Below are 20,717 nucleotides of genomic sequence, written 5' to 3' on the forward strand. Positions count from 1 at the left end.
CGATCTGTACAAACTAAATAAGTTAAGTCCTCCTAAAGGTAAATGTTTCTATTTTGAGAATTCTTAGATTAAATCTATTTCAGAGTCTAGAAAACCCTCTAGTCCCCAATACACAAGAGGCTCCCTGATACTGGCTCTTAGCCATTGCTGCTGAGAACCTAGAGGACTGAAGGCAGTGCTTGTCTATGGACAGAGACTCTGCAACTGAAGCTCAGCTCCCAAATCCTGCTCCATATTCTTTATATGATGTTAGTTATTCAAGAAACAACACTTTCAACCATCATCAAGATTATAAAATCTATCTTAGTCCAATGTGGGCTGATGACTCATTTCCTGTATTCCTCTCGAAAAGATGAAAGAACCCATTTCCCTTTCCTTCCCTCATTCCTGCCTTTCTTTTGACCCTATTGTGGTCTTTGTCTATCTCCTTATCTCTCTCCCTACTTATCCTCCCCCTCTTGCTGTCACCCTCCTACAGAAGGGGAGCGTCTGATTGGTTGCTCACTGATATGTGCCTAAGTGAATAATGACTGAATGAATGATCACAACTACAGCAGCATTGTCTCAGTTGTGATTCTTGCTTGTGTTAACAATAATGAGGTGATTCAGATGAAGCAAATGCTTTTGCTAGACACATACTCAAAAAATCGCCTTATTCCAATTTTCTCAAAAGATGGTTGTCTAATTGAAGAGCTCTGGGGTGCCTGGATGCCTCAGTGGGTTGAGCATCTGACTTTGGCTTGGGTCATGAACTCTCGGTTCGTGAGTTTGAACCCCACATCAGGCTCTGTGCTGACAGCTCAGAGCCTGGAGCTTGCTTCAGATTCTGTGTCTCCCTCTCTCTCTGCCCCTCCCCCATTCATGTTCTGTCTCTCTCTGTCTCTAAAATAAACATTAAACAAAGAAAAGGAAAAAAAAAAAAGAAAGAAGAGTGCTACTGTAGTTGAAAAGTCCTGTGATATCCAAGACAGAAATTTAGGACATGTATATAAATAACATTTTTATTTTTTTAAGTTTGAGAGAGAGAGAGAGAGAGTGCGCGCACAGAGGAAGGGCAGAGAGAGAGAGAGAGAGAGAGAGAAAGTCCCAAGCTGACTCCGTGCTGTCAGCACAGAGCCCAACTTGGAGTTTAAACCCTCAAACCGTGAGATCATGACCTCAGCCCAAACCAAGAGTGAGATGTTTAACCAACTGAGCCACCCAGGCACCCCTCTAAATGTTTTTAAAATAAGGTACAAAACAGTTAGCATTTCAAGAAAATTCTCTATTTCCCCTTCCCTATTCAGATCTCACTTCTTTTCTTCCTTTTCTGGCCTGTAGCTCTCCTGGTGTCATTTCATTTCCCACCTAATTTAGCAGTGAGTCAGTGTTTGCCTCCTTACTTAATTAGTATTCTGCACATCCACATTTCCAGAGAACATTTGTAAGATAAATTTTGTCTTCAGCAGAAAAAAAGAAACAATTGTAGCCCATTGATGATTAAGAAGGAGGTTATGGACTTAAAAATTTTTCAGTTAATAAAAGCATAAATCTGAAAATGGGAAATACTCACATATAAAAAGATTTTCCTCAGTTTCAGAGAACTTGAATCCAAGTCTAAATTCTAATCATTTCATCTTGATATTAGGGAAGAAGACATACTTTTAGAAATTACTAATTAATACATTAAACCAAGCATAACTTGAATTTTCTAACAGATTAAAACTAGATTTAGGTTGTATATACACAACACTATCTGTTCGGTCAAGCAGATTTTCATTTCTAACAGTCAGTCTTAAATTCAGAATGGAAGCAGTTATCTATAACTTTAATTATTACCAGAGTCCCTCCTGCCTTCAAAAGTTTCTGCATTGTAGAAAAATTAACATTCAATAATTTAATTTTTAAACAGAAATTTTTTTCTTTGAGGCTTTCTGGATATGTTCAGTCTTCATAGAGTTTAAAGCCAGAATACACTATGAAAATAATCTGGGTTGGTCATTTTATTTTATAATGTAGAAAGTGGGTTCAAAATACTAACATCTTGCAAAGACTTCACTCTGCTTTGGATTTTCAATGAGGGCTGCATGTTTGAATCACCTGGGGATGCTGTCTTGAAAATGTAGATGCCCTATTACTAGAGATTTAAGTTCAAGTGGGCTAGGGTGGGGCCTGCAATACTGCTATTTTTTTTAAAGCTCCCCAGATTATTCAAATAAGGGGTGAAACTACTACCAGGCCCTAGATTATGGAATTCCTCAGTTCTTGTCTTCTCAAATAATTCAGTTGAAAGACCTGATAGAGAGTTAATGTTGCAAAGGCTTTTTTTTTTTCTTTTAGCAAAAAGTGATAGTACACTCCAGTGACAGAGGAGCAGGCTGACCCAAGGATAGGTGGCAAAGCGCCGAGTTCGTCATTGTGTTCCTTTATGAGGAGTTATTTGTTCCCCTCCCTCCAATCTCGTCATTCTCACTCCACCCTTGGAACTGCCTTGGTTTCCTCCCCTCCAACTTTTGCTGCAAGTTTGTCCTAGTCATTTTCCCAGGAGGGCCTAAGTGCAACCCCTTGGGGGGCGGGCCCTGACCGCACTGCTAATGATATTTTAATTCGTATATGGCGTTTACGTTCATATATGGCTTTTATGATATTATAATAGCCTCGAGGTTGCTAGTGACACAGTCTTTCTTTTTGTTTTTTTTAATTTAATTTTTTATTTTTTAAAATTTACATCCAAATTAGCATAGAGTGCAACAATGATTTCAGGAGTAGATTCCTTAATACCCCTTACCCATTTAGCCCATCCCCCCTCCCACAACCCCCCCCATAACCCTCAGTTTGTTCTCCAAATGTATGAGTCTCTTATATTTTGTCCCCTTCCCTGTTTTTATATTATTTTTGTTTTCCTTCCCTTATGTTCATCTGTTTTGTCTCTTAAAGTCCTCATATGAGTGAAGTCATAGGATTTTTTGTCTTTCTCTGACTGACTCATTTCACTTATCATAACACTCTCCAGTTCCATCCACGTAGTTGCAAATGGCAAGATTTCGTTCTTTTTGATTGCCGAGTAATACTCCATTGTATATATATACCACACCTCCTTTTCCATTCATCCATCGATGGACATCTGGGCTCTTTCCATACTTTGGCTATTGTTGATAGTGCTGCTATAAACATGGGGGGGGGGTGCATGTGTCTCTTCGAAACAGCATACCTGTATCCCGTGGAAAGATGCCCAGTAGTGCAATTGCTGGGTCATAGAGTAGTTATATTTTTAGTTTTTTGAGGAACCTCCATACTGTTTTCCAGAGTGGCTGTACCAGCTTGCATTGCCACCAACAATGCAAAAGAGATCCTCTTTCTCTGCATCCTCACGAACATCTGTTGTTGCTGAGTTGTTAATGTTAGCCATTCTGACAGGTATGAGATGGTATCTTATTGTGGTATTGATTTGTATTTCCCTGATGATGAGTGATGTTGAGCATTCTTTCATGTGTCAGTTGGTCATCTGGATGTCTTCTTTGGAGAGGTGTCTCTTCATGTCTTTTTCCCATTTCTTCACTGGATTATTTGTTTTTTGGGTGTTGAGTTTGATCAGTTCTTTATAGATTTTGGATACTAACCCTTTATCTGATATGTCATTTGCAAATATCTTCTCCCAATCTGTCGGTTGCCTTTTAGTTTTGCTGATTGTTTCCTTCGCTGTGCAGAAGCTTTTTATTTTGGTGAGGTCCCAGTAGTTCATTTTTGCTTTTGTTTCCCTTGCCTCCAGAGACGTGTTGAGTAAGAAGTTGCTGCAGCCAAGGTCAGAGAGGTTTTTGCCTGCTTTCTCCTCAAGGATTTTGATGGCTTCCTGTCTTACATTGAGGTCTTTCATCCATTTTGAGTTTATTTTTGTGTATGGTGTAAGAAAGTGGTCCAGGTTCAGTTTTTTGCATGTCGCTGTCCAGTTTTCCCAGCACCACTTGCTGAAGAGACTGTCTTTATTCCATGGGATATTCTTTCCTGTTTTGTCAAAGATGAGTTGGCCATACATTTGTGGGTCCATTTCTGGGTTCTCTATTCTGTTTCATTGATCTGAGTGTCTGTTCTTGTGCCAGTACCATACTATCTTGATGATTACAACTTTGTAGCATAGCTTGAAGTCCAGGATTGTGATGCCTCCTGCTTTGGTTTTCTTTTTCAAGATTGCTTTGGCTATTCGGGGTCTTTTCTGGTTCCATACAAATTTTAGGATTATTTGTTCTAGCTGTGTGAAGAATGCTCGTGTTATTTTGATAGGGATTGCATTGAATATGTGGATTGCTTTGGGTAGTATTGACATTTTAACAATATTTGTTCTTCCTATCCAGGAGCATGGAATCTTTTTCCATTTTTTTGTGTCTCCTCAATTTCTTTCATAAACTTTCTATAGTTTTCAGTGTATAGAGTTTTCACCTCTTTGGTTAGATTTATTCCTGGGTATTTTATGGGTTTTGGTGCAACTGTAAATGGGATCGATTCCTTGATTTCTCTTTCTGTCACTTCATTGTTGGTGTATAGGAATGCAACCGATTTCTGTGTGTTGATTTTATATCCCGCAACTTTGCTGAAGTCATGAATCAATTATAGCAGTTTTTGGTGGGATCTTTTGGGTTTTCCATATAGAGTATCATGTCATCTGCAAAGAGTGAAAATTTGACCTCCTCCTGGCTGATTTGGATGCCTTTTATTTCTTTGTGTTATCTGAGTACAGAGGCTAAGACTTCTAATACTATGTTGAATAATAGTGGTGAGAGTGGACATCCCTGTCTTGTTCCTGACCTTAGGGGGAAAGCTGTCAGTTTTTCCCCATTGAGGATATTAGCATTGGGTCGTTCATATATGGCTTTTATGATCTCGAGGTATGCTCCTTCTATCCCTACTTTCTTGAGGGTTTTTATCAAGAAAGGATGCTGTATTTTGTCAAATGCTTTCTCTGCATCTATTGAGAGGATCATATGGTTCTTGTCCTTTCTTTTACTGATGTGATGAATCATGTTAACTGTTTTGCAGATATTGAACCAGCCCTGCATCCTAGGTATAAATCCCACTTGGTAGTGGTGAATAATTTTTTTTAATGTATTGTTGGATCCAGTTGGCTAATATCTTGTTAAGGATTTTTGCATCCATGTTCATCAGGGAATTTGGTCTATAATTCTCCTTTTTAGTGGGATCTCTGTCTGGTTTTGGAATCAAGGTAATGCTGGCTTCATAGAAAGAGTTTGGAAGTTTTCCTTCCATTTCTATTTTTTGGAACAATTTCAAGAGAATAGGTGCTAACTCTTCCTTAAAGGTTTGGTAGAATTCCCCTGGAAAGCCATCTGTCCCTGGACTCTTGTTTTTTGGGAGATTTTTGATTACTAATTCGATTTCCTTACTGGTTATGGGTCTGTTCAAATTTTCTGTTTCTTCCTGTTTCAGTTTTGGTAGTGTATGTGTTTCTAGGAATTTGTCCATTTCTTCCAGATTGCCCATTTTATTGGCATATAATTGCTCATAATATTCTCTTATTATTGTTTGTATTTCTGCTGTGTTGGTTGTGATCTCTCCTATTTCATTCTTGATTTTATTTATTTGGGTCCTTTCCTTTTTCTGTTTGATCAAACTGGTTAGTGGTTTATCAATTTTGTTAGTTATTTCAAAGAACCAGCTCCGGTTTCATTGATCTGTTCTACTGTTTTTTTGGTTTCCATAGCATTAATTTCTGTGCTAATCTTTGTTATTTTCTTTCTTCTGCTGATTTGGGGTTTTATTTGCTGTTCTTTTTACAGCTTCTTAAGGTGGAAGGTTAGGTTGTGTATGTGAGATCTTTCTTCCTTCTTCAGGAAGGCCTGGATGCTATATACTTTCCTCTTATGACTGCCTTTGCTGCATCCCAGAGGTTTTTGGCTGTGGTGTTATCATTTTCATTGACTTCCATATACTTTTTAATTTCCTCTTTAACTTCTTTGTTAGCCCATTCATTCTTTAGAGATGTTCTTCGGTCTCCAAGTATTTGTTACCTTTCCAAATTTTTTTCTTGTAGTTGATTTTGAGTTTCATAGTGTTGTCGTCTGCAAATATGCATGGTATGATCTCGATCTTTTTGTGTCCCAGTATGTGGTCTATTCTGGAGAATGTTCCGTGTGCACTGGAGAAGAATGTATATTCTGCTGCTTTAGGATGAAATGTTATGAATATATCTGTCAAGTCCATCTGGTCCAGTGTGTCATTCAAAGCCATTGTTTCCTTGTTGGTTTTTTGATTAGATGATCTGTCCATTGCTGTGAGTGGGGTGTTGAAGTCTCCTACTATTATGGTATTATTGGTACTATGGTACTATAGTATGTATGGTACTATGGTACTATAGTACATATGGTATTATATGGTATTATGGTACTATTGATGAGTTTATGTTTGTGAGTAATTGATTTTATATATTTAGTGCTCTCTCATTTGGCACATAAATGTTTGCAATTGTTAGGTCTTCTTGGTGGATAGACCCCTTGATTATGATATAATGCCTTTCTGCATCTCTTGATACAGTCTTTATTTTAAAGTCTAGATTGTCTGATATAAGTATGGCTACTCTGACTTTCTTTTGTTGACCATTAGCATGATATATGGTTCTCCATCCCCTTATTTTCAGTCTGAAGGTGTCTTTAGGTCTAAAGTGGGTCTCTTGTAAACAGCATATAGATGGATCTTGTCTTCTTTTCCATTCTGTTACCCTATGTCTTTTGATTGGAGCATTGAGTCCATTGATGTTTAGAGTGAGCACTGAAAGATATGAATTTATTGCCATTATGATGCTTGTAGAGTTGGAGTTTCTGGTGGTGTTCTCTGGTCCTTTCTAATCTTTTGTTGCTTTTGGTATATATATATATATATATATATATATACACACACACACACATTATTTTTTTTTCATCTTTTCTCCCCTCAGAGAGTACCCCTTAACATTTCTGCAGGGCTGGTTTAGTGGTCACCAACTCCTTTAATTTTTGTTTGTCTGGGAAACTTTTTATCTTTCCTTCTATTTTGAAGACAGCTTTGCTGGATAAAGAATTCTTGGCTGCATATTTTTCTGATTCAGCACACTGAGTATATCCTGCCACTCCTTTCTGGCCTGGCAAGTTTTTGTGGATAGGTCTGCTGCAAGCCTGATATGTCTTCTCTTGTAGGTTAGCGACTTTTTTTCCCTTGCTGCTTTCATGATTCTCTCCTTGCTTGCGTATTTTGTGAATTTGACTATGATATGCCTTGTTGATGGTCAGTTTTTGTTGAATCTAATGGGGATCCTCTGTGCTTCCTGTATTTTGATGTCTGTGTCTTTCCCCAGGTTAGGAAAGTTTTCCGCTATGATTTGCTCACATAACCCTTCTACCCCCATTTCTCTTCCTTCCTCTTCTGGGACCCCTATGATTCTGATGTTGTTTCCTTTTAATGAGTCACTGATTTCTCTAATTCTTAGACTGTGCTCTTTTGCCTTAATCTCCCTCTTTTTCTGCTTCATTATTCTCCATAAGTTTGTCCTCTATGTCGCTGATTCTCTGTTCTGCCTCATCCATCCTTGCCTCTGCTGCATCCATCCATGATTGCAGCTCAGTGATAGCATTTTTTTTTTCATCCTGACTAGTTTTTACTTCTTTTATCTCCGCAGAAAGGGATTCTAATCTATTTTCAACTGCCTCTAGTATTCTTTTTATCGTGATTCTAAATTCTGGTTCAGACATCTTGCTTGTATCTGTGTTGGTTAAATCCCTGGCTGTTGTTTCTTCTTGCTGTTTCTTTGGAGGTGAATTCCTTCATTTTGTCATTTTGAAGGGAGAAAAGGAATTAATGAGGTAGAAAAATTAAAATTTAAAGAATTAAAATTTAAAAAATATTAAAATTTAAAAATTGAAAACACACGCACACAAAAAATGAATAAATGATGTTAGATCCTGAGTGTGTTTTGGTCTGGATGTTGAAAGTGGTTTGATAGATTAGAGAAAAAAGGCGCAGGGGGGGTGGGAGGAAGGAAATCTTTTGAGAATCTGAAAAATTGAATACACTGAAGTAGACTAAAATGAGATGATGGAGTAAAATAGAATTTGAAAAAATTTACGTGAAACTAAAGAATATAGTAGAAAAAAATTAAAAAGCTTTAAATAAAAATTAAAAATAAAAATGAATTTTTTCTCTTTCTGTATTGAAGAAGAAAAGAAAACAAAAAAGAGAAAAAAGAAAAAAAATCATTTGAAAATTTGAAAGTGAATACACTGTAGTAGACTAAAATATAACAAGGGGAATAAAATAGAATTTGGAAAAGTTTACATAGAAGTAAAAAATATAGTAAAAATAAAAATTAAAGAAAAACATTTTTAATAGAAATTGAAAAGAAAAATGAAGTTTTTCTCCCTCTGTATTCAAGAACAAGAAAAGAAACTAAAAAGAGAAAAAAGAAAAGAAAAAAAGTAAATCGTTTGAAAATTTGAAAAAATTAACACACTGAAGTAGACTACAATAAAATGATGCAAGTAAAATTGAATTTGAAAAGTTACACAAAAGTAAAAAATATAGAAATAAAAATTAAGGAAAAATATTTTTAATAAAAATTAAAAATAAAAATGAATTTTTTCTTTCTGTATTCAAGAAAAAGAAAAGGAGTGAAAAAGAAAAAAAAAGAAAGAAAATCGAATAGATGGACCTGCTAACAGATTGAAATAGGACTGAAATTACTTTGTTTTCCCCTAGAAGTCAGACTATGAATGCTTTCTAGTCTATAAACTAAGCAGGGGGTGAGACTTGTGTTCTTGAAGAGCGAGGTTGGCCCAGTTGGGCGGGGCTTTGTGTAACGGCTCCATTCTCCACTAGATGGTGCTGCTAGCCTACTGGGGTGTTGTGTTGTGGTGCTCATAGGTGCATATGTGCATGTGCGGGAGCAGTGAAAATGGCGGCACCCAGCTACCCAGTCTCTAGTTTTGGAACTCTGTTCTCCCGGATCATCAATTGCTCACCCGTCCTCTGTCTTCAGCTTTTGTCCACTCCCCGCTTTTTCATTGTCTGTGGCCAAGCACCAGGAAGTACCTCTCTCCTGAGTTTTGTCTCAGATGCGGCTGTTTTCCACGGCCCCTTACTTCTGAAGGACTGTGGCTTTGACCCTTTCTGCCCTTCTGCAGCGGGGGGGGGGGGGGGGGGGGGTCTCACTGAGCAATGGCCGAATGCCAGCCACACCCAGGAAAGTTCGCATTACTGTGCTGCTGCTGAAACCCAGAGACTGCAGCCAGGTGCCAGCCCGCCCCAGAAAAAGTTTGAGAGATAGTGTAGCAGCAGCATTTCAGGAATTATGGAAAATCACAACACACATCTGACACTAGACTTCACCCTTAAGGACCTTGTTCCAGCACCAGCGAATGTGACCATTCTCTGGGGTCTGCAGGGACCAGGTGGCCTCAACAGTCTCTACCAAACGTTCTTCCAGCAGTGGAATCGCTTTTCCCTGTGTGGCCCAAGAACCTCCCGGACCCCACTCCGCTCCTGGGGATTTGCCCCTCCCAGCGGAGCATCTCCAGGTATCAAGCTGCAGAGCTACAGACTCTGTGCTCCCCTTGTTTACAGTCTTTTTTTTTTTTTTTTTTTAATTTTTTTTCAACATTTATTTATTTTTGGGACAGAGAGAGACAGAGCATGAACGGGGGAGGGGCAGAGAGAGAGGGAGACACAGAATCGGAAGCAGGCTCCAGGCTCCGAGCCATCAGCCCAGAGCCCGACGCGGGGCTCGAACTCACGGACCGCGAGATCGTGACCTGGCTGAAGTCGGACGCTTAACCGACGGCGCCACCCAGGCGCCCCCCCTTGTTTACAGTCTTAATGGAATTTAAATACTCTCCTTTCTCCTTTCTCCCTTTTTAGTTTAGTCCCTGTAGCTATTTCCACTTTTCCACTTTTGACTCCAGCTGCCTTTGGGGAGAGATGCTTTTCCAGTATTCTCCCCCCATCTCCATCCTCTCTCCGCCTGCAAAAGAGGCTCCCTGCCCGCTGCAGCTTCTCTCTCCCCAAGTTCACCTCTCTGTGCCACATACCTGTTGAGTTCTGTGGTTCAGGTTGTGCAGATTGTTGTGTTAAGCCTCAGATCAGTTTTCTAGGTGTGCAGGATGGTTTAGTGTTGGTCTGGCTGTATTTCATGGGCGTGAGACACACAAAAAACTTCCATGCTGTTCTGCCATCTTGGTTTCTCAGGCTTGTCGTGACACAGTCTTTCTTAACTGCACATGTTCCAAAGTTAAGGCAGTCCCTGGAGCCCATATCTCCTGCTTATGGGTCTGTGGTGTACCACACAAGGGCTTGGTCTGAGGGAGATGGGGTGGACTCTGGGTGCAGACATGTGATTTCTGGCAATTTCCCATCGTCATCCTCCTACTTCCCCTTCCTGTCATGTCTGTCTAACTACCTCGTCTGACAAAACTACCACTCTACACTGTGCTATCTCACTAAGAATAGATTAAATAGGTCTCGGGGGCTACTTCTTAATGACATAAGTCTACTACAAAGAACAGAGGACGTGCATGCATTGAGCTAGATAGTTAGGATGGGTAAATGAGTTAGACACAGATCTTGCTGATAAGCAGATTGCTGCCTATATGAGTGAGGGCAGGTACACTAAAGGCCAAATGGCTGTTGATAAGTGCTGTTGGAAAGGTCCAAAAGCAAAAATGGGATCATTCATGGAGACAGATATAATTGGATTGTTTGAGAGTTGCAAGGCCAGATATGCCACTTAGGAAAGCTCTACTAAATTTTTAAAGGAATTCTCTATTCTGGATAAAAAGTATAATACACACACACACACACACACACACATAACATATATGTAAAATATACTTTCCACCCTTTGTTTTACCATTTATTCCCTTAATAGTGACTATTGATAAATAGGTAAATATTGATAAACAGATCTTAATTATCATGTACTAAAATTTATCATTTTCCCTTTATAATTAACAATTTTTGTGTACCATTTCAGAAATCTCAGCCTACCTTAAGGTTATAAAGTGAATTTTCTGTTTTCCTCTAAAAGTTTTACTCTCATGTTCACATTTAGATCCACTAAATCTAGATCTGCTAGATGTATTTAGAACTCATGTGCTTAAGATGTGAAGTAGGGAATCATGATTCACTTTTTTCCGTAAGGATATCCAAGTGATACAGCACTCTTTACTGCAAAGGCAGTCCATTCCAACTACATAGTAATTTTTCCTGTCCTAAAGAAAAAAAGTGACATACATAAAGTGACTATATATGTATGGATCTGAGTTCTCTTTTCTCTTTCACTGTTCCCTTTGTCTGTCTTTGCATGCATATTTCACTATCATGACTTCTATAGTTTTATATAATCGGTTTTCCTACCTGGTAATGAAAGTCGTACAGTAGCTGTTATTGTTCAAGATTGTTTTAACTTTTCATTTCCATTTAAATTTTTAAATCAGCATGTCAGTAAACACATGCTGTATAAAACACATGTGTATAAAAGCCTCTGGGATTTTGATAAGATTTTTTGACTCCATGAATCAATTTGGGGGCAGTCAACACCTGCACAATACTAACTCTTCCAACCCATGAACTTGGTATTTCTCATAATTTTAATTTCCCATAATTTTAATTTTTACCTAATTCTCTTAAGAAAGTTTTATAATTTTTAATATAGATGTTGTTCACATCATTTGTTAGATTTACCTGTATTTGATACTGTGTTGTTATTATGAGTTATATTGTTTTAAATTGCATTTTCTATTGTTTCGTACTGGTACATAGCAATATAATTAATTTTTGTATATGGGTCTTATGTGCAGTGACTTTACTAAATGCATTTACTAATTCTGATAGTTTGTAAATTCAATATCATACATGTACAATCATGCATTTGCAAAATATGATGGTATCATTTCTTCATATCCAATCTTTATGACTTTTTTCTTTATTGTACTGGCCCAGTCCTCCAATTCAATGTTAATCAGAAATGGTGATAGCAGGATGTTTTTGTCTCATTCTTTATCTCTAGGAGAAAGCTTTCCCAACCGGTCATCCTTAAATACAATGTTTGTCATAGGCTTTGGAAGATAATCTTTGCCAGAATAAGGTTTTGTTGTTTTTCGCAAACTGGTATTAAGTCTTCTCAAGTGATTTTACTGTATCTGTTAACATGGTTATATGATTTCTGAATATCTTTTATATGTAAAATAATCTCTCCAGGATCTTACTAGTATAACCTATGTAGTTGTGTATGTAAGGAAATTCAGAATATGTTGGTTTTATCACCATTTTTGAAATATACCTAAAATATTCTTAAAATTTCATTTCTGATTAAATTTGTAACAAACCATATGTCTCTGTTTCATAGAAGCTTTGAACCACTGAGTTCCAGTGTTGAGATCCCAACTGAGATATATGTTGTTACTTTGTAGGGAAACAGTCTGCATTAGATCCCTTCATATTGCTGAACCTTCTGCCAAACTCAACTGACAAATATTACACTTACAATGGCTCATTGACATCTCCTCCCTGCACAGACACTGTTGACTGGATTATTTTTAAAGATACAGTTAGCATCTCTGAAAGCCAGGTAATCTTGGAAATTCAAACAAATGCAATCATTCAAAGCAATAAAAATAATTAGTTTCTAAGCTTTACTACTAAATATATATTTTAAAGCATTTACAGATGCCTTTGAATCAGATATGTTAAATTATATGTTAAATGATCTTTTCCCCAGTTGGCTGTTTTTTGTGAAGTTCTTACAATGCAACAGTCTGGCTATGTCATGCTGATGGACTACTTACAAAATAATTTTCGAGAGCAACAATACAAATTCTCTAGGCAGGTGTTTTCCTCATACACTGGAAAGGAAGAGATTCATGAAACAGGTATGTATTGAAATATAATTTTTCTACTACTTTTACAGATTTTATGTTGTAGGTGGTAATTGTGGAATAATGGAAAATATACAAAACTTAGATATTTAGAAATATTTGATTATTAGCTTTGTCACTTTAGATAAGCCGTTTAACTTCTCTGAATCTCAATTACCACATTTATAAAATAACATTTAAAAATAGCTGTTCCTCCCCACATGAATAACCCCATTTTGCAGATGAGAAAAACTGAGATTCAATAACGAAAGTGATTTTTTTAAAACGCATGGTAATAGATAGCAAAGCCACATACACCTTCCAAATTCACTCCATGGTGTTTGCCTGTGCTAAGAGCTCTAGGAAATGAATGATTAAGAAGCCGTGGTGTGCAGAGCTTGAGGAGATCACTTCTAGTTGGGGTAGTCAAGAGCCTCTGCGAGGGAATGACATTTGAGTGGAGTCTTGGTGCGTGATTTGGGTTTTAAGGTGCTCACGTCTGTGTTGGCAGCTCCAAGGCAAGAGCATAGCATGAAGTAGGGATTGAAAGCAAATGCACTGAATTATTAATGAATACAAAGGGAGTTTTTCCCCCCAGTTTCCTTCTTTGGGAGAAAAGAAGTTTGTCGACCCAAGCAATGGAGAGGACTCCAGGGGGAAAGTCTCCAGAGTGCCCTTTGTGTCTTTTGAAGTTGACACAACAGGCAGAAGCCTTTGAAAATGTCCAGAGGACATAATCAAATGCATCTACTGACTTTTCCTTTTCAGTTTATACTGATAGTGTACTGGTTAATGAAAGAAATAGGTGACATGGCCTTTGCTTTGGGGACTTAAAACATTTCCAAGTACATGGCCATCTTTGATTTCAGCTGTACATTCTGTGTCTCCCTCTCTCTCTGCCCCTCCCCCGTTCATGCTCTGTCTCTCTCTGTCCCAAAAATAAATAAAAAAACGTTGAAAAAAAAATTTAAATTTAAAAAAAAAAAAAAAAAAGGGTGCGCCTGGGTGGCGCAGTCGGTTAAGCATCCGACTTCAGCCAGGTCACGATCTCGTGGTCCGTGAGTTCGAGCCCCGTGTCAGGCTCTGGGCTGATGGCTCGGAGCCTGGAGCCTGTTTCCGATTCTGTGTCTCCCTCTCTCTCTGCCCCTGGCCCGTTCATGCTCTGTCTCTCTCTGTCCCAAAAATAAATAAAAAAACGTTGAAAAAAAAATTTAAATGATTTCAGCTGTACAATGAATTTTTGGCCATCTAAAGTATTAATCTAATAATCATCTTCTTTTGAAGATTAGTATTAAAAAAGCATGTTTTTAAAAAACATTACATGTTTTAATGTACCGTTTGTGAGAATTACTTATCCTTTAACAACAACAACAAAATAGAGCCCAAGACAACAGTGATGAATAGCTACATTTAACGTGACAATGAGTTTCTAGTTAAATTGCCCCCAAAGGAAGAAATCTCATTACATTTCTACCAGCAATACTAAATACTATAACATTCTGTCTGGTAAATAATAGACAATTGATTAGGAAAAAAAAAAACTAGATTTAACCATCTCCTTTTAGAAAATATAATGTACCACATAACAAATTAAATAAATATGATTTTTTTGTTATGTACTTTTGTCAGTTGTATTTTATTAAAACTCTTCAGTCGCTCTCCATTGCTTTTAGAATAAAATCGAAACCACTCATCATTACATGGTAGGTCCCTTTTAGCACTTATGAGTCTTAGAGTTTACTCCCTGCCACTAGCTTCCTTCTCTCGTACTGAACTCTTGGACATCCCCTGAAGAAGGAAGGCCACGTTCTCCTAGGTTACATCCCCTGAAGAAGCAAGACCACATTCTCCTAGGTTACATCCCCTGAAGAAGGAAGGCTACGTTCTCCAAGGTTACATCCCCTGAAGAAAGGAAGGCCACATTCTCCAAGGTTACATCCCCTGAAGAAAGGAAGGCCACATTCTCCTAGGTTACATCCCCTGAAGAAAGGAAGACCACATTCTCTGAGGTTACATCCCCTGAAGAAAGGAAGGCCATGTTCTCCTAGGTTACATCCCCTGAAGAAAGGAAGGCCATGTTCTCCTAGGTTACATCCCCTGAAGAAAGGAAGGCCACATTTTCCGAGGTTACATCCCCTGAAGAAGCAAGACCATGTTCTCCTAGGTTACATCCCCTGAAGAAAGGAAGACCACATTCTCTGAGGTTATATCCCCTAAAGAAAGGAAGGCCATGTTCTCCTAGGTTACAGCCCCTGAAGAAGCAAGACCACATTCTGCTAGGTTACATCCCCTGAAGAAGCAAGACCACGTTCTCCGAGGTTATATCCCCTGAAGAAAGGAAGGTCACGTTCTCCGAGGTTACATTTTACATGCTGTTTCCTTGCCGTGGCATGTTCCTCCCTGCTGTTTCACTTGTTTCTCTCCTCCTCATTCTTCAAGACTCAAGCAGACTTTGTATCCACGGGGGAACCATCCCTACCTCTATCTCCATCCTCATCAAGTCTGCCTGTGGCCCTGGCATAGGACTGTGCACTCGTGAAGGTGCCATAGTCATAAAGTACAAATCAACGACGCTCATCTGGAGGTGTGTCATATGCCCAAGTGCTCCTGTGTTCTGCACATCCAAAGTACACAGTAGTTGCCACAGTATGACCATTGTCCGTTTACTTATTCATCTTCCCCATTGGACTCTGAGCCCGTGAAAGAAGTAACTAGTCTTTATCTCCATTGCTGGGCTAAAGTAAAGTTCTCATTCACCAAATACCGAATGATGGAAAGAATCCATTTTCATACAATAAAACTGAGTGGTTGTGCTTGATGGGTGCCTTTTGCCCTGTTTAAGTATAAACCAAATGTAGTTCCAATTCAGTGTCAGATATTGTTCATTTCACAGTTAAGTGATGAAGGCTAAAACAAAGGCTATTTGTTTTGAATAACAAAAACAGTAATAACTACCATGTACTGTGTGGACCAGTGTGTTCAACCAGGCATTGAACCATATGGATTTGATTTCAGCCTCCCAACACCATCATGAAGTTGGCTTTTTTTTTTTTTTCTCATTTTACAGTTTGGGAAGCTGATGTTAAGTGGCTTGCCCAAGTTCACAGCACCATAAAGGGCTGGAGTCAGTATTTGAACACATCTCATTCTAAAGCCTTCCAGTTCTGCTGTGCTTTATAAGGGAACATAATTTCTGCATACATAATTTATGATGAAATTTTATAATAAAAACTGATTCTTAATGACATGAAACTTTTTTAAAAATAGCATTGGGTTGGGGCGTCAGGGTAGCTCAAGTGGTCGAGCACCTGACTGTTGATTTTGGCTCAGGTCATGATCCCAGTGTCATGGAATGAAGCCCCACATCAGGCTCAAGCTGGGTGTGGAGCCTGCTTAAGATTCTCTCTCTCCCTTTGTCTCTCTGCCTCTCTCGCTCTCTCAAATTAAAAATTAAAAATTAATAAAAATTTTAAAAATTAAAATGTTAAAAAAATAGCGTTGGCTTTTTTCAAAAACTGGAGTGATCAAATTCTTAATTTTTCCATCATGAATGTTTTGCATTCAGTAAACACTATCATTTGCCATGTGCATATTCCTGTGATGGTTTTCTTCTTTTTTTAAGTTTATTTATGTATTTAAGAGGGGGGAGGCAAGCAGAGAGAGAGAGAGAGAGAGAATCCCAAGTAGGGTCCGCTTAGCTTGATCTCATGACTACAAGATCACGACCTAGGCTGATATCAAGAGTCAGATTCTTGATGGACTGAGCCACCCAGGTGCCCTGGTTTTCTTCTTAGTACACACACTATCCCCCTTCAACTTTCTGAATTTGAAAATAAAAATTGAGGATTACATTTATATCCAGGATTTAACCTTTATTAAATTTAATCTGGAGATTTTTTATTTTTTAATAAAAGTTCAGTATTACATGAACATTATTAAAAAGGCAGAAAACACAGATAAGCACACAGGAAAAAAATAAATTTCCATATAATGTCACAGTCCAGGGATAACCACTATAAGGCTTTGGTGAATATCTCTCCAGGCTTTTGGCTTAAATTAAATATATATTATTATATCTCACAAAAGGGGGACTATACTACATATATGTTTGTTGATTTTATTTTACTCAGTGGTACAAATATATCATTAATGCACCATTCTTAATTTTGTGTAGTATTCCACTGTATACTTATAACAACTTACTAAACCTATTCCTCAATTTCGGACACTCAGGTTATATTGATATATTTTGGTGCTATAAATATCTAGCATCATCCTTTTGACCAAGACAGAAGTAAAGGGTGGCATGAAGTTGTCAGTTTTCAGTAAACACGTTGTAGAAAAGTATATTTTGCACAAAACATTGCAAACAATTGCAAAAATCACATAAGGTCTGTATATCTATGTAAACTCCTTGAGGGTAGAGATCAAGCGTTATTCATTTTTGCATTCATAGCAGGAACTCAATAAATGTTTGCGAATGAATGCATAGTTTACCAGAACTTCAGTCCTTTAGTTTTGCATTTTTACATAGCGTTGCCATTTATTAGAGGCGTTTCTTTTTGGCATCATGGACTCATGGACACTGACTCTTCTAAGAATCACAGAATTTAATAGAACCTTGAAGGAGTTAGTAAAAACTGTCTTTTAGATAAGGAGGAATATGTGTGAATAACTGTATGAACCCAGCAAAAGTATAATGTAGGTGAAGTTCAACTTTATCCCATGCTTTCCAGACACCAGATGCTTTCTTGCTGCCTTCTTATCCCACTAGCAGGACTCTCCCACTAAGAAGCAGGGGCGTTCTGGAATACAGTGGGGAAAATCTTGGGCTTTAAAGTCTATAGACTTTTGGTATTAAACCTCAGTGCCAGTACTTATTAGTTATATGAAAATGGTCAAGTTACTTCACCTATAACATGAAGGTGCCACCTTGTTGTGAGGTTTAAATGGGCTAATGTTTGCAAAGAAATACAGTCTCTTGAACATAATGTGTCCCAGACTGAAAGCTACTACTATTGTAATGTGTGTGTATGCACACTTGTGTGTGTGTGCACATATGAGGACAAACTATCACAAGTATGGGGTGCTATTCAAGTTTCCCATGTTTAAGACTTTTGTTGAATAAAATCATAAATACATTTCAGATCTCATTTGCTAGCCTTGCAATATATTCAATGCAAAGTTTCTTTAATAATACAGTACAAAATGCTTTTCAAGGTAGGTTTGCATGAAAGGAGTGTCCTTATAGCTTACTATTGCATTTGAGCTATGAGAAATTTTCTGTAATTTCCTGGAAAATGTGATGAATTAAACATCACTAGACTCATCTTCTTGAAGGTCAGTAGTTTTAAATAGCATTCATTAAGGGCATGTGTACGTTAACACTGCACTCCAACTGTATGCAGAAACGTGACCTGAAGATTATTTACTTCTTAGAAGGTTATATATTGCAAATCGAACGGTTGATGGAGTTACAGTGTTTCCCTGTAAAAGACTGACTGAATTAAGCAGAATCTGAAAGATTCCTTTTGGCCACTTATCTAAAGTAAGCGATGCAATCATTGAGAAGTACAAATCAGTGGGGGATAATTTCTAATTACTATTTTTAACATTTGTGGGCATGTTTACATTTGTTTTATTAAGATCTGCTGCCCTCTGAGGGGAAATGATGACCTTAATACTGGTTGTCTTCTAAGTCTATAAATCTTCGAGCTCCTCACAACAAAGTCATCAAAATACCTGTCCCAATATTTTTTGAAGTGAGGCTCATTAACTTCAGACAAGAATGTGGTAGATTCATCAGTGTGGATCACAAAGTATTTCTGTCATGGGCCATGTTAAACTGCACCAAACTTCAACTCAGTGGGAAATAACAGTAAAGTCTAGTGACATCTTAGGCAATTGCGACATTTTCTCTGCCACTCCCCAAGAATCACCACTCTGTCTTTTTACCTGCATCCGTGGTTGTACTCGTAATCCATGGAGCTAAGGCTGGTCTCCCTCAGGGCACCTGCCCTTCTTCCAAGCTAAGCACGGAACGGCAAAGAGTCCGGTCTCCTTTAGCCATCTGCATCAGCTTTTGTGTTTAGCTGAGAGACTGGTCACAGCCAGAGTTGTCATTTATACTTCTCCTTGTTTGTTTATTTCCCTTTTCTTTTTCCACTTTTTTTTTCCTTCTAACACTCATTGCTTCACTCTTTGGTACTCACTCTGCAAGTAATGTGCATTCCTCTGTATGAGGTGTTTACTCTTCATATAAGTTTATGTAAGTGATGAGAAAATACATGACTTTGTATCAGCCAAAATTTTGTGAAACTTTTACAACTCTGAGTGGGAAGAACGTGTAATTTTGAAAATACAACGTAACTTGGTCTACATGGCATATTTTTTACAAGTTTATTTTGCATTCTTCTGTCAATGGGGTCTAGGACGTAGAAACTCAAAGCACCCATTATGTTTAATAGCTTACTGAAATTAAAGGTTAGAAGTTAGCATAGGAACGAGCTTCCTAAAGGCAGGAATAGCACCGTCTGTAGTTGTATGTCCAGAGTGCCTGGAACCCAGTAGATGAGAATTGAATGTTAAAAATAAGTTTTGGGGGCGCCTGGGTGGCTCAGTCTGTTGAGTGTCCAACTTCGGCTCAGGTCATGATCTTGCAGTTCATGAGTTCGAGCCCCGCGTCGGGCTCTGGGCTGACAGCTCAGAGCCTGGAGCCTGCTTCCGATTCTGTGTCTCCCTCTCTCTGCTCCTCTCCTGCTCACACCCTGTCTCTCTCTGTCTCAAAAATAAGTAAACATTAAAAAAATTTTTTTAAAGTTTTGAAGGAAGAACACTTAACAGCTTTATGAAGGAAACTACATCCTCATTCTTTATGTATGAGCAACCTTGCATTTGTACTGAAGCGCTTACTTGTATTCTGTGTGACTTGACATGGACCCCAGATTTGTCACATGATTTGGCTCGTGGCCAAGGGTTTGCAGGAACCAGTTTCTCCTTCTTGGCCAGCATTCCTGAGAGAATCAGTAACTGTGACCCACATCACATTTAGCTTCTGGAAAGGAATCTAGACACACGATTCAGTCCTAAAGAAGAAAATGAGACATCAGTCTAGTTCTGAACTCCCCATAAACAAGGAAATTATTTATTGTCATGATTTTATCAGTTGGTAGCTTATATCTGATGTCTGAGTGTATGTTGATCTGGAGAACCATTCTTGATTTTCAATCCAGATAATGTGCTTTATGCAGTATATGCCCTTCTAATAAGGTAAGTCCATTTCAATAAGAAATATAAGAAAACCTGGAAAATTTAGTGCAAATTAATAACATATTCCATGGTCATACCCTGCTTTTTTTTTTTTAGAACACCAAGTAGTGTATATGGAATGAACTACATTGTTATTTTAAAAATCCATTCCTACCTTATAGAAGGTCAGCCCTTTGGCAAGATAATAAACAATATACAGAAGTACAGGTTTTTCCTCTTGAAAACATTTCATTTTATTATTTTTATTTTTTATTTATTTATTATTTTTTTTTAATTTTTTTTTCAACGTTTATTTATTTTTGGGACAGAGAGAGACAGAGCATGAACGGGGGGGGGGGGGGGGCAGAGAGAGAGGGAGACACAGAATCAGAAACAGGCTCCAGGCTCCGAGCCATCAGCCCAGAGCCCAACGCGGGGCTCGAACTCACGGACCGCGAGATCGTGACCTGGCTGAAGTCGGACACTTAACCGACTGCGCCACCCAGGCGCCCCTTATTATTTTTAAATGTATTTATCTTGAGAGAGAGAGAGAGAGAAAGCAGGAGAGAGGCAGAGAGAGGATAGAGAATCCTTGCTGTTATC

The 20,717-nt window shown here is 38.2% G+C and overlaps 1 protein-coding gene across 4 annotated transcripts in view; it reads left to right on the forward strand.

The window, feature by feature from the left end:
• Positions 1-20,717, forward strand: part of PTPRZ1 (protein tyrosine phosphatase receptor type Z1) — a 185,670-nt gene that overhangs the window by 100,892 nt on the left and 64,061 nt on the right. For all 4 annotated transcript variants that reach the window (XM_043589350.1, XM_043589352.1, XM_043589353.1 and 1 more), the window contains exons 7-8: positions 12,423-12,580; positions 12,731-12,881. In XM_043589350.1, coding sequence (XP_043445285.1) covers positions 12,423-12,580; positions 12,731-12,881 — 309 coding nt within the window. The remainder of the gene's footprint in view (positions 1-12,422; positions 12,581-12,730; positions 12,882-20,717) is intronic.

Source organism: Prionailurus bengalensis, chromosome A2 (genome assembly GCF_016509475.1).
Source record: "Prionailurus bengalensis isolate Pbe53 chromosome A2, Fcat_Pben_1.1_paternal_pri, whole genome shotgun sequence".
NCBI lineage: Eukaryota > Metazoa > Chordata > Mammalia > Carnivora > Felidae > Prionailurus > Prionailurus bengalensis.